Consider the following 12,190-nt stretch of genomic DNA (forward strand, 5'->3'; position numbering starts at 1 on the left):
ACCTTCTGATTGGAAGACAATCGTCTCCACCGCTGAACCACGGCTGCTCCCTCTTTATTATTTACATCTCAACAACAAACCGTTAACCATGCAGGATTTATGATTCAGTTCAGAGAGTGTGATGAGCTGCCAGTAAAGGCTGCATCTCCCTCCTTGAACAGAGGTGAAGAGCTACTTGTTGCTGGCCACCACTCTCGCCGTGCGGGGGATCCCGCTGAACGTGTCCCTGCAGGAAGACATCACTCTGCCCCTCACAGGCCTCGCGACCTCCTTCTCTGGCTCCGCTGTGGAGTTCGACGGCAACGAGGAGGCCATTTTCTACAATGACAGATCGAGAGGCCTCATCTATAAGTCAAACCTGAATGGCACTGGTGAGTTTGTGTGAAGAAACTCCGTCACCAATTGGTACATTTAGGTTAATATTAATAACCTAAAAACCTAAATTCATGCTGGACACCAGAAAAAGCCAATAAACCAAAGACTCACCAAATAAAATCTATTAAGAATAGTTTAAATAGCTTTTTCTTTTAGATTAGAAACTGAAGTGTGTCACTTTGTAACCTGCTCTCCTCCCACACCAAAGGTTACAGAGAAAATCCTTTACTGCCTCTATCAGTAAGTTAAAATATATATTTTTTTTATTTGTTGTATGCAGTCCTTCTTTCAGATTTCAGATTTAGAAGTGACACAAATTTTTCAAATGTCACATTACCTCATACAGCCACAGTCAGTGCTTGAAGTGGGCCGTTGGAACTTCTTAATGGTACTATTTTGAGTATTGGCGTATACTGTTTATCTGTCTTATCTGTCCAGTCAGAATAATCATTTCCCAGACATTCACATGTTCTCATGAGAGATTCAATGTTTGTTTCTAGTGTCTATTTTATTTTAGTTTTTTATATATTCACTGATTTCTTGACATGTGTGTTTTAATCATCATTAGATTAGATTTTGTTATTTTAATATGGACTAAATATTTAAATAGACCTTGTGAACATCACTAACATCCACTGGTATCTTTTATTTATTGACATTTTTCATAATTTTGTGCTTAATGATTTAGTATCACACACCTGCTTTGGTTAAGGGGACTACTAATGCTTATTTTCCCCACTTCAGACACTGGCCACAGTTCAAAAATCACCTGAATCCTCTTTGTCACATTTCGTTGCACTAATTGTTTGCATGCAACGCACAGTCCAACAGATTGTGACGGGCTACAGAGTGGGAGCAATCGATGCCATGGCTTACGACTGGACGTCCAAAGTCTTGTTTTGGACCACGAGCACATACAAGGTGGTGGCGGCCTTTAGAGTCCCAGACAAATCCAGACGAGACATTGTGACTGGACTGAGAAATCCAAAAGGAATTGCAGTGCATCCGAGTGCCGGGTGAGTGAAAATCGATCAGGTAGTGAGTCAGCTAGGGAAATACACAGTACAGCAACTTCACTAGTTTACAACCAGGCAAAACTGATTGTAGTAGTTTAACAACATGCTCACCTAGTAAAAATCTATGCTATCATAACTCTATGATGTGTCTCTTTGTCTTGCTCGTATACAAAATGTTCTAACAGGAAGTTGTTGATTGATGGTTGTGGGTTTTTTGACAAATAGCTGGTCATTGTGTTGTATTTGCTTAGTGATATAGAACATTTTCATTTGTACATATATATGCTGTCAATAATAACACTTTTATAGCATTTCAGTTTTACATAATTATTTATGTAAGAATTTATGTATAAATAATAGCCTGAAATAAGGTTCCCTTGTTTCAAAGACCAGCATCACTCATTTATTTATTAGGAGCCGCAATGACTGCGAGGAATCCTGTTGTTATCCTTCAGATTATCATTAACTCCGTGGCTTTCCGGTCATTTTTAAAGGCCTGTGTGTTGCTCAAGGGCTCTATAGCGCCTCCTAAGGTGAAGAGGCATACATTGAGTTCCACTGAATTTCCTGAAATTTGGTGGGAAGATGTTACAGACCAAGACGAACAAAAAAGTTGACCATAACCATGGCCTCAACTCAACAGGAAGTCTGCCTTTTTAATAATACATTTTATTTGGAGGCGCCTCTCCGGGCACTCGAGGACACCGTACAATACATAAATAAATAAAAACTAAGAAACAGATAAGAAAAGACAATGTAGATAGTTAAGTGTGGTAGGCAGTTCGGAATTGGTGAGTTTTTAGTTTTGATTTGAAGAGTGTGAGAGAGTCCAAGTTCCTGAGGTCCGGTGACTATTAATGAACTAATTCATGAATTTGACACATCAAAGGCGAAAAGGTTTTGGAACTGCTGCACTCCCCAAAAATGGGCACATTTTTCAAACTTGTCAAAAGGTTTTGCCGAGAGGGCAGAATGCTGAGGCATCGGGCGCGAGCCCCCGGCAATGACTGCGTGCAGTCCTAGTTACACTTGTGCTTTGCCATCAATGTAATGTCAAAATGGCTGCCTTGAAAAAGGCAAATTAAATACAAGAAATCTTGAGAAATCTGAGAATCAACAGTAAAAGCAAATTAAATACACCCAGGCCAAAAATGTACATTCTAATCCATCAAATTCATTTTGAATTATACTTTTTTTTTTGACAGCTACTTGTTCTGGTCGGACTGGTACCGGCCAGCAGTCATCATGAGAGGCTTCACTGATGGGAGCAATGCTGTTCCTCTGGTCAACACAACACTGGGGTGGCCATATGGGCTCTGTGTGGACTACATGTAAGCCCAGTTACAGGAGTCGAGTTTTGGGGGATTTAACGGTGTCATGTATTGTGTGCGGACTATCCCTTTAAATCCACTCATGGATTACTTGTGATTGGTCTTCAACAGGTTGGACAGATTGTACTGGGTGGATTCTCTCTTGGACCAGATTGGCCACATTAGCATTCAAGGCCATGGCAGAGAGACGTTCACTCACATCGGCCAGATCACGCAGCCGTATTCCTTGACAATATATTCAGGTGAGGTTCTTAAGTCTCACACTTATTCATTGGAACAAAGACAACTACTGTTGTGTATGTGTGTGTGTGAAGAGAGAGGGAAGCCGGTGTATGGGCAGAGTTAGCATTAGTCACTGTGAAGTGGGGTAAATATGTGTTGAGAGAAATAAACGCTCACACTCTTCTAGATCACTTGAGTGTCTGACTAAATGACTACGCGTTTTGTATCTTTGTAGATCCACTGTGAGCTGTAAGGTTTTTCACAATTATGAGAGAAAACATTGGAGTTGTTGTTGTTTATAGGTTATTATGCTATTATTTTACTCGTCCAGCTGCTCTGTGTGTGGTCCCTGACTTACAATGAGTTTGACATAGGGCATCTGTAACATTAATGGCCAATTTGCACAGGATTAGAAATCTCAGTGCAACTACCACAAGTGGGAGGGGTTATTTGATTTACGCACCGCCGTCACCTCCTGTCACCGTGTGTATGACGTTGCTTCCTGATACCACGGCGTGGGAAGAACATCGGTTTCAGAAGCAGTTTAGCCCCGTGCCTCTGACAAGTGCTTTTCTTCTTCTTTTGGTTCAGAATGTTGTTCGTTGTAAGATGAAAACACACAAGGTTTGCCACAGACTTTTCAAAACCACCTAGTGTGAAACTGAAGCACCTCCATGCTTGACAATCTATGGAAAACTACTTGTAAACAGGATGATGATGGGATGGAATTTATACGCACAATATACTGCTGCTCTATTCACTCTGGTAATAATTACTTTACCCCACCTCTCCATGCCAAACTAATCCCATCCAAATAGGGCTACTGTGTGAAGATGTCTTCAGGCCAGTCCGAATGTGCCACGTCAGTCATCATTACCCGATGATGTCAGTAAAGATAATGACTTTTACCTCACAAATAGAGCTTCAACTTTCTAATTAGAGTGTCCGGGACAACGCTGAAATTAAGTCAAAGAAGAAACTGTTTTGATTCAAAAACTGAAAATCCCCACAAAAAAAAACAAAAAATGCCAAAATACTAGTAAACCCAAATTAAGAACATAAGCATAATGATTGTGTTGAGCCTTACGTTAAAGTGAGTGTGTCAAGAAGTCAGCAGTCCTTAGTTGGTGGCTCAGCTAACAACAGTATCCTTCCCCTTGCCCTTGAAGTTGGCAGATTTAAAAATGCAGTGTGAATAATGAATTGAACTTGACAATAAGTCACACTTTCCAACCCCTATTGTCCTCACTATGAAGAACACCTTTACTGGATGATATATTTATTCTCAAAACCCTGAAATATTCTGTTGCTCTGATGATGACACAATGGGAATAATGTTTTAGTTAAATGTAAATAAGTTGGCGAAATTTGTCTCTAAAGCCTGGGGGGGAAAAAAACGCTAAAGATTTATTACTTCACCCCATGTTGGAATGCTGTGTGAATCACCTTTGTTCCAGTAATAACTGGTTAAATTGTGACTTTCTTTTCTTACTTCCATAGACTACCTGTATGTGTCTGACACACGGACCAGAGCAATATTCGAGATGAGGAAGAGGGATGGAGGAGGAAACATTAGAGTCAGACAAGGAGTGAATGGAATCATGAACATCAAGGCCTACACGGCTGATCTTCACAGCAGTAAGTTCACACAGAAGATGGTACTGGACTTTCACAACAAAATGCTACAGTTGCTGTTGTAGACGAGTGATTGAAAGGCAGAATTATGACAGGTTATCTTATTCCCGCATGTACTGTACACTTTAAAGTCCAACATGCAGACCTAAAGACCAAAATTCATTGTTCACTGTTCTATCATGCCATTTCCAGCCATTCACAAAATCACTAGTAATTTATAGGTTCTGCCTGACATCCTAAACTGGCAGCTTTTAGAAAACTCAAAGATGGCCGGTGTTGAATATAAAGGGGGGGATGTTTAAAAGTTCTCATCGTGTGAATAAAGCAAATCACAGCATTTGAAAGCAGCATATTTACAGTATATGTAGGCTGTACCATAATAAAACATTAGCAATATACTATAAATAATACTATTGCCAAACTGAGTTGAAATTGAATACACCACATATAAGTATGTCTATATACAGTAAGTGCATCGTCACTTTAAAATAAAAAAAAAAGTTTGATTTTGGGAGCAAGGGCCTTGCTTTACAGAGGCCGCCATCTTGTGAAACATGATGAAACATGTTGGCTAGCATGTTTCTTGTACATTAAAAACCAGCCAGAGCATGTAATTCAGATTGTGAAGTGGAAGTTTATTATACAAACAAAGACGAACGACAACCTCGGTGGTTAGATGTCCCAAAGTCTTACACAGTGGATAATTATATAAACACAAGTAAATTAATGTGATAAAAATGTAAACAACAATGCCGTTCTGATACTGACTCCTCCCCTCATCGTCCTCTGAACAGCATTTACCAGCCGATGCAACACGGTGCCCAACGGGCGCTGCAGCCACTTCTGCTTCCCAACTCCCGCCTACAGTCGGGTGTGTGGTTGTCCATACGGCATGAAGCTCCAGGACAACCAGAGGGACTGTGTCAAGGACGATTCAGTCGTCCCACCTGACAACATCTGTGGCAACAACGCCTTTGAGTGCGACGAAGGACTGTGCCGGCCCAACTCTTACCGCTGCGATGGCATTGTTGACTGTGTGGATAAGACTGATGAGGCCAACTGCACAGATACAGGTGAACAACACAGTTTACTGTGATATGTTTCTGCGACCTGTAGCTTTGTGTGAACTTGTATTTCATCGTGTACAGACGTCAATATAAAGATGATGGTGTTTAAACCACTAATGTTTTTTTTTTTATTTCCTGATATCAGGAATAATTTTAAGTTCATGTCTCCCATCTCTTGCTTTTTCCGAAACATTTTGACTATTTTGTTGTTGTTTTTTGACCGGCCCCCTACTGGTCAGATTGGAAACTCAGTGGCCCCCAGGTCCTTTGAGTTTGAGACCCCTGCCAGAGAGAGTCTTTACAATCGTGCCTTGAAACTCATGGATAGAAAACAAATAATATACCATCATTGTCACATATTCACTACATACGAAATCTTGAGCTTTGATACATTTATTGGTTTTCCACTATGTTAAGCCTCTGTATAAATGATGAAATGCCGTCGCTCCTCAGCCTCTTTGTAAACAAATCCAGATTTTACAGAGCGGCAGCAGATCCACTCGAGCTGCATCAAGTGGAAACTGTAAAATTCGATTCTGTAAAACATATTTCGCTCAGACAGCTTTCTCTGTAAAAGGAACTTTGCGACCTGATCGTTTGAAATCAGCTGCAGATTAGCTGGGCTCTGATGTTTGAGGCTGGCTGATTCAGCAACAAACCTGCAAGCATTTTTTATTGTCCTGTTTTATACTTAGGTTACTTTTATATCATCACCATCTATCTCTGCCAATTCTTGTCATAAAAGCCCTTTTAAGTGTTGCAAATCAGCTAGAAACAGCACGGTGCATGCATTTGACAACTGCTAACAGTACTGTCTACGTTGTTGTATCTGTCCCTATAAAAATAAACCATAGATAAAAAAATGCCAGCTCCACTTAATGGCAGAACCCAAAAATTGGATGTCAGATTTACACTTGGTAATATGTGATTAATGGAAGAAAAAAAACATCATTGAGCCAACCATTTTAATCCATTCACCCGCCTTTCTTGTCTTTACCAGGAACAACCTGTTCTCCGTATGCGTTCACCTGCAATAATAAGCACTGCATCATGCCCAGCTGGCGCTGTGACGGCATGGACGACTGTGGCGATGGATCTGATGAAGCGGACTGTCCCACCCGCGTGCCCACCACCTGTTCGGCCAGCTCCTTCACCTGCGACAACAACAGGTGTATTTCCAAGCAATGGCTGTGCGACGGTTACAATGACTGTGGCGATGGCTCCGACGAACACAACTGCAGTGAGTTCATGACTGTTTCACTCTCAGTGGGATCACACTTTGTTGATATTTATATATATATATACATACACAGTACATGCATCTCCACTACATCTGTAACTTGCAGATGCAACCGTCACTACTTGCCCGCCTTCCTACTTCCTGTGTCCTAACCAAGGCTGTATCTACATCTCCTACATCTGTGATGGAGACCAGGACTGCCTAGATGGATCTGATGAGAAAGACTGTGGTAAGAAACTCTTTGAAGGGGCGATATGTACGTAAAATAATATAAGTATAAATTTGGCCAAACAAAACCGTCTCCAAGAATGCTGTTTTAGATTTTTGCATTAATAAGATAAGGAGCCATGTTTCTGTTCATTCATATTGCCACTGTCGTTTTTTTCTTCTTCCTTAAGAGTTTTCCTGTGCCTCCTATGAGTTTGCCTGTGCCAGCGGGGACCAGTGCGTCAGTTCGGGATATCGGTGCGATGGAGTGTTTGACTGCAGGGACCATTCTGATGAACAAGACTGTCGTAAGATGCCACCATTAACCCATTAACCTATATGTTAAAATGAATTATGCCAAAATGTGTTACTGTACACAAGTCTTTGGCCTTTGCATACCAGAGAAAATGTAAAGACACTTACACAACTCCATTCTCCCACTTCCTCTAGGTTCTAGATCTAGGTTTAAAACGCATGTCTGTTCGGGCTGCCGTAGAAACAAGTAAGATGGCAGCCTGTGTAAAACAAGGCCCCCACCTAAAATATATGTAATTGGCTTATGCTAATGAATTGAAAAACAAACAGATTATATTTCAAAGCAACTATATACTTTATACCAGCCTTTCTCAAAGTGTGGTCCCCCGACCCCTGGTGGTCTGTTAGTGACCCCTAGTGGTCCGCGAGGTGACAAGCAAGTAACATATAATAGTAGTAGTACTATATTTAAAATTTAAAAATGTCAGTGTTTTAATTTCAGTGTTTCTCAAACTGCCTGCGACATATATGTGTTGTTTTCAATATCAAATCAACTAGTTCATTTGTGAACTGTTAGCATACTGTTTTGGGGATATTTTGAGTTGGGTGGTCCGTGAGTGTTTTTTTATGGGTTAAGTGGTCCTCGGTCTGAGATACACTGCTTTATACACAACCAAACACAATTGTGGATATTATATTTGATTTCTGCAAATAACCCTCCTAAATATTACACGCTGGACCTTTGAGTCATGAAGTTAGCTTTTTATTTTGGCTCAGTTTAGCTGCATAGTATCACACCCACTGTCATTGTCAATTTTTTTTATTTTGTAGCTTAAAAGTTATCTTTCTTTTTTGGACACTTTTATCACTTAAACCATGATTTGCTATTCTGTTTCTTGAGCATTTTCTTCTTTTTTTTTTTTCTTTAATTTAGTATATTTGGCTATTGCTACTAAATGCATCAGGGAAGGTCACTGCACTCTCAGTCATTTTAAATGTCTTCCCACAGCCACTCGAGGTCCAGGCCTCTGCCACAATGATGAATTCCAATGCCAGACCGATGGTTTCTGCGTCCCGCATACATGGGAGTGCGACGGCCATCCAGACTGTGAGGACGGATCTGACGAGCACAACTCCTGCCCTCCCGTCACCTGCGGACCCAACTACTTCCAGTGTGCCAACAAAATATGTGTCCTGACAAGTTGGCTGTGTGATGGTGACAATGACTGCCGGGACATGAGTGATGAACAGAACTGCCCCACGCCCCCATTTAGTTGTCCGTCTGGACAGTGGCTGTGTCCCACTGACCAGGTGTGCATCAACCTGGACAAGGTGTGCAACGGTCAGAGGGACTGCCCCAACGGAGCAGATGAGTCACCTATCTGCAGTGAGTGTCAGACATATTACTGATTTTAAGAGAGTAAATTCTTACTAGGTCTACATCAGACTTTTGAAATCCAAAAAACTATCAACAGACGCAACAATCTTTTTAGTAATCTTGTCTGTGTTGTCTTCTCCCATTTCAGTTTCAGAACCTTCATAGTCCAATTTGTCCTTTTTTGCCTCTTGACACTAGTGTTTATTAAGTCTAATCAGAACTCAGAGAAATTATTGATCTTCCAAGGTCCTTGGACCAAGCAAATGTCTGCAAAATGTTGCTCTGAAATCCTCACATTTGTTTGCAAATTTAAATAATATATTAACGATATGAACGTAACAATAACCAGTCAATTGGAAGCTAACTGCAAAAAGAAGTTTTGAGGATTCTGATTACTGAATATTTCTCCATCACAGTACAAATAAATCAAGGTTTTCTTAACAAAAATGAAAAGTAAATAGATACAAATAACACTTCACAATTATGTGCTGAGTCAGCCTTGTATTACTTCTAGAACTACACTGCTAACTGTTGTGTCATTTTCTGAAGATCAAGATGATTGTGCACTGAACAACGGGGGCTGCAGTCACGACTGTATCCAAGGACCTTTTGGGGCCCAGTGCACCTGTCCACCAGGGTTTCATCTCAATGACACCAAGAACTGCGAGGACATCGACGAGTGTCTGATCCCGGGCTTCTGCAGCCAGCAGTGTTACAACGAGAGAGGAAGCTTCAGGTGCTACTGCTTACACGGCTACCTCCTGGAGCCTGATGGACGCACCTGCAAGGCTACAGGTGAGCACCAGAAGCTTGAGATGACTTCATCATCATATTTGTTCAGTACTTCCTCCATGACTGAAACACAGCGGCAGGGTCTGTGATGCCGGTCGCGATCAGCAGTGCTGTCACTAAATTTACCAGACTCATGGTAGTTGTTGCAGATAAACCCAGGTTTTTTTGGATTGTTAAGTAGTTTTAACTGATCTACAGTTCGGCATTGTTCGGCTTGATTTCTGTGTCAGACGTCTCTTCCTGTGACGGTAATCTGGCCAATCAGTGGCCGGAAGTCCGACCAATCATCGCATAGTACCTACTTGCACGCTTTTGGTACCTGGCTGGAGCAGGTACTAAAGGTAGTACCTGGTGTAAATGCTACTTAAACCGCGTCATGGCGAGGCGAGTGGAGCTGGTGGAAATTCGCCATAAGTGACTGACTAACAATGGAGCTGCCTAAGATTGAGCCCTTTATGGCTGCATTTACATTGCAGATCTTGACGTCCAATTCCAATGTGTTGCGTGTATCCCATTTTTGGAGGATTTGCTTACATCTGTGTGTTTTGCTTCCATTTGTCCACTTCATCCAGAGACTTAACGACACTTTTGTTGATCGTGTTCAACTTCTCCTACTGCAACACTTGAATAAACTGATATAATCCTGCCCAAAAACTTGATATCCTCCTCAAATCATGCTAGTTGGTCATCCATCATAAGTAAGAAATCAGGTGAAACTGACCTTAACCTCAGCTGCGTATTTGCATCAATACAACAACACAACGAGTATGTATATTACTTGGCTTGGTTGTGCTAAAGAAGATGTTTTGCTTTAGCAAAAAGGGACTGAGTACATGTCACAGACTTCTCTTTTGGTGTTACACGCTGACATTGACTATAGCTCTTCTATGTGTAGATATTGACACTGCAAGACACAAAAACAGACAAGAAACCCAATTCCATTATCTGCCCTTAGATCAACTTTCTGCTGTACTTCTGGTCACAAAGCGTAGCCAGATAATTGCCAACCATATCAACATGAAGCCACCACAGATGAATCCCGTGATCAGCGGCTCCAGCATCGTGACTGTCGACTTTGACAGCGTGACGTCCAAAATCTACTGGGCAGACGCCTCACAGAAGAAGATATGGAGCTCCAACAAGAATGGCACCGACAGACGTGAAGTAAGAGACGTCGAGATGGATAAAAGCAAAGCTGTGGAATGTTTTTTCATCATGAATAGTGTTTAACAAATCTGTTCTAGGTGTTCTCCAGTGGTCTGATGGTTCCAGAGAGTGTAGCCGTGGACTGGGTGGGTCGTAATCTTTATTGGACGGATTCTGTCATGGAGAACATTGAGGTGTCCACTCTCGATGGCCACTTCCGTAAAGTCCTCCTCTCTAAGAATGTAACCAGCCCCCGTGGACTAGTTCTGGACCCTCGCAACTAGTGAGACTTGAATTTGCTCTGTATTTTATAATGTTTTTATTTATATAGCAGTGTCCTTTTGATGCCTAGTCTAGAATATATTGTAATAAAGTCTCATTCCTTTAGCACTAATCTGATGTTCTGGTCAGACTGGGGTCAGAACCCCAGGATCGAGCGCGCCTACATGGATGGAACATTAAGACAAGTCATTGTCAGCACTAAGCTCTACTGGCCCAATGGTCTGGCCCTGGACTACACCACACGCAGGGTCTACTTTGCTGACGCCTACCTCAAATATATTGACTACTGTGACTATGATGGCAAGAACCGCCATCAGGTCATGGCAAGTGACATGGTAGGTTTGGTTTCATTCTGTTTTTGATTAAAAACACAAGAGGGATATTTCCTCTCACAGAGTGTAGAGCAGGGGTCTCAAACCCAAATGACCTGTGGGCCACCGACTGTCTCGTCTGGTCAGTTGGGGGCCAGTCAAGTAAAAAAAAACAAAAAACTTTTTTGTATATGTACTCTTGTCTCGTGTGAGCTTTTCTGTCTTTTATCCATTAATCTGTACAGCACTTTGGTCCACTGTGTTTGTTTTGTGCTTTACAAATAAAGTTGGATTGAATTGGATAATTTCAAAATATAAGTGCTTGTTTTAATATGCAACAATAAAAAAAAAACATATTCATGATGCAAAATTAATCTATTAATTCAAAAATAGAAACATATAGAAATGACTCGTTACAACTTGATATTGTTTGGAGGGCCACATGAAATCGATTGGAGGGCCACATGTGTCCCCCGGCCGCCAGTTTGAGACTCCTGGTGTAGAGACACTCTAAACTGTGACCTTAGATGTGAATGTGAGAGTGGATGATTGTTTGTCTCTATTATGTTGGGCCTGCAATGGACTGGTGACCTCTCCAGGGATAAAGGGTAGACGATGGATGATTAAGACTGCATGGTATTTTATAAGTATCTCAAAGCGGGGGGGATGTCCCACTTGAGAATGGTCATTAATGTATAGACATACTACAGTCACACTGACCTCTGTGCATTTCCTCCTCACACCAGGTTCTCCAGCACCCACATGGCATGACCATCTTTGAGGACAGCATCTACTGGTCTGAGCGTTACACCAGTAAAGTGATGAGAACGAACAAATTTCACGGTGGAAACATCACCACTCTGATGAACAACGTCTACCAACCCATGGGCATCGTTATGGACCATCCCATCAAACAACCTATGGGTAATTTCC

General features: G+C 41.5%; 1 protein-coding gene across 1 annotated transcript in view; it reads left to right on the forward strand.

The window, feature by feature from the left end:
- The window catches only part of lrp2b (low density lipoprotein receptor-related protein 2b), a gene marked incomplete at its 5' end in the record, with an annotated part of 62,971 nt that overhangs the window by 11,021 nt on the left and 39,760 nt on the right, over positions 1 to 12,190 (forward strand). The window contains 15 exons of the mRNA XM_044014486.1: positions 162 to 371; positions 1,199 to 1,391; positions 2,597 to 2,722; positions 2,834 to 2,964; positions 4,445 to 4,582; positions 5,374 to 5,652; positions 6,647 to 6,886; positions 6,993 to 7,115; positions 7,285 to 7,401; positions 8,358 to 8,735; positions 9,276 to 9,521; positions 10,474 to 10,682; positions 10,763 to 10,947; positions 11,053 to 11,281; positions 12,004 to 12,181. Coding sequence (XP_043870421.1) covers positions 162 to 371; positions 1,199 to 1,391; positions 2,597 to 2,722; positions 2,834 to 2,964; positions 4,445 to 4,582; positions 5,374 to 5,652; positions 6,647 to 6,886; positions 6,993 to 7,115; positions 7,285 to 7,401; positions 8,358 to 8,735; positions 9,276 to 9,521; positions 10,474 to 10,682; positions 10,763 to 10,947; positions 11,053 to 11,281; positions 12,004 to 12,181 — 2,982 coding nt within the window. The remainder of the gene's footprint in view (positions 1 to 161; positions 372 to 1,198; positions 1,392 to 2,596; positions 2,723 to 2,833; positions 2,965 to 4,444; positions 4,583 to 5,373; positions 5,653 to 6,646; positions 6,887 to 6,992; positions 7,116 to 7,284; positions 7,402 to 8,357; positions 8,736 to 9,275; positions 9,522 to 10,473; positions 10,683 to 10,762; positions 10,948 to 11,052; positions 11,282 to 12,003; positions 12,182 to 12,190) is intronic.

Source organism: Solea senegalensis, linkage group LG18 (assembly GCF_019176455.1).
Source record: "Solea senegalensis isolate Sse05_10M linkage group LG18, IFAPA_SoseM_1, whole genome shotgun sequence".
Taxonomy (NCBI): domain Eukaryota; kingdom Metazoa; phylum Chordata; class Actinopteri; order Pleuronectiformes; family Soleidae; genus Solea; species Solea senegalensis.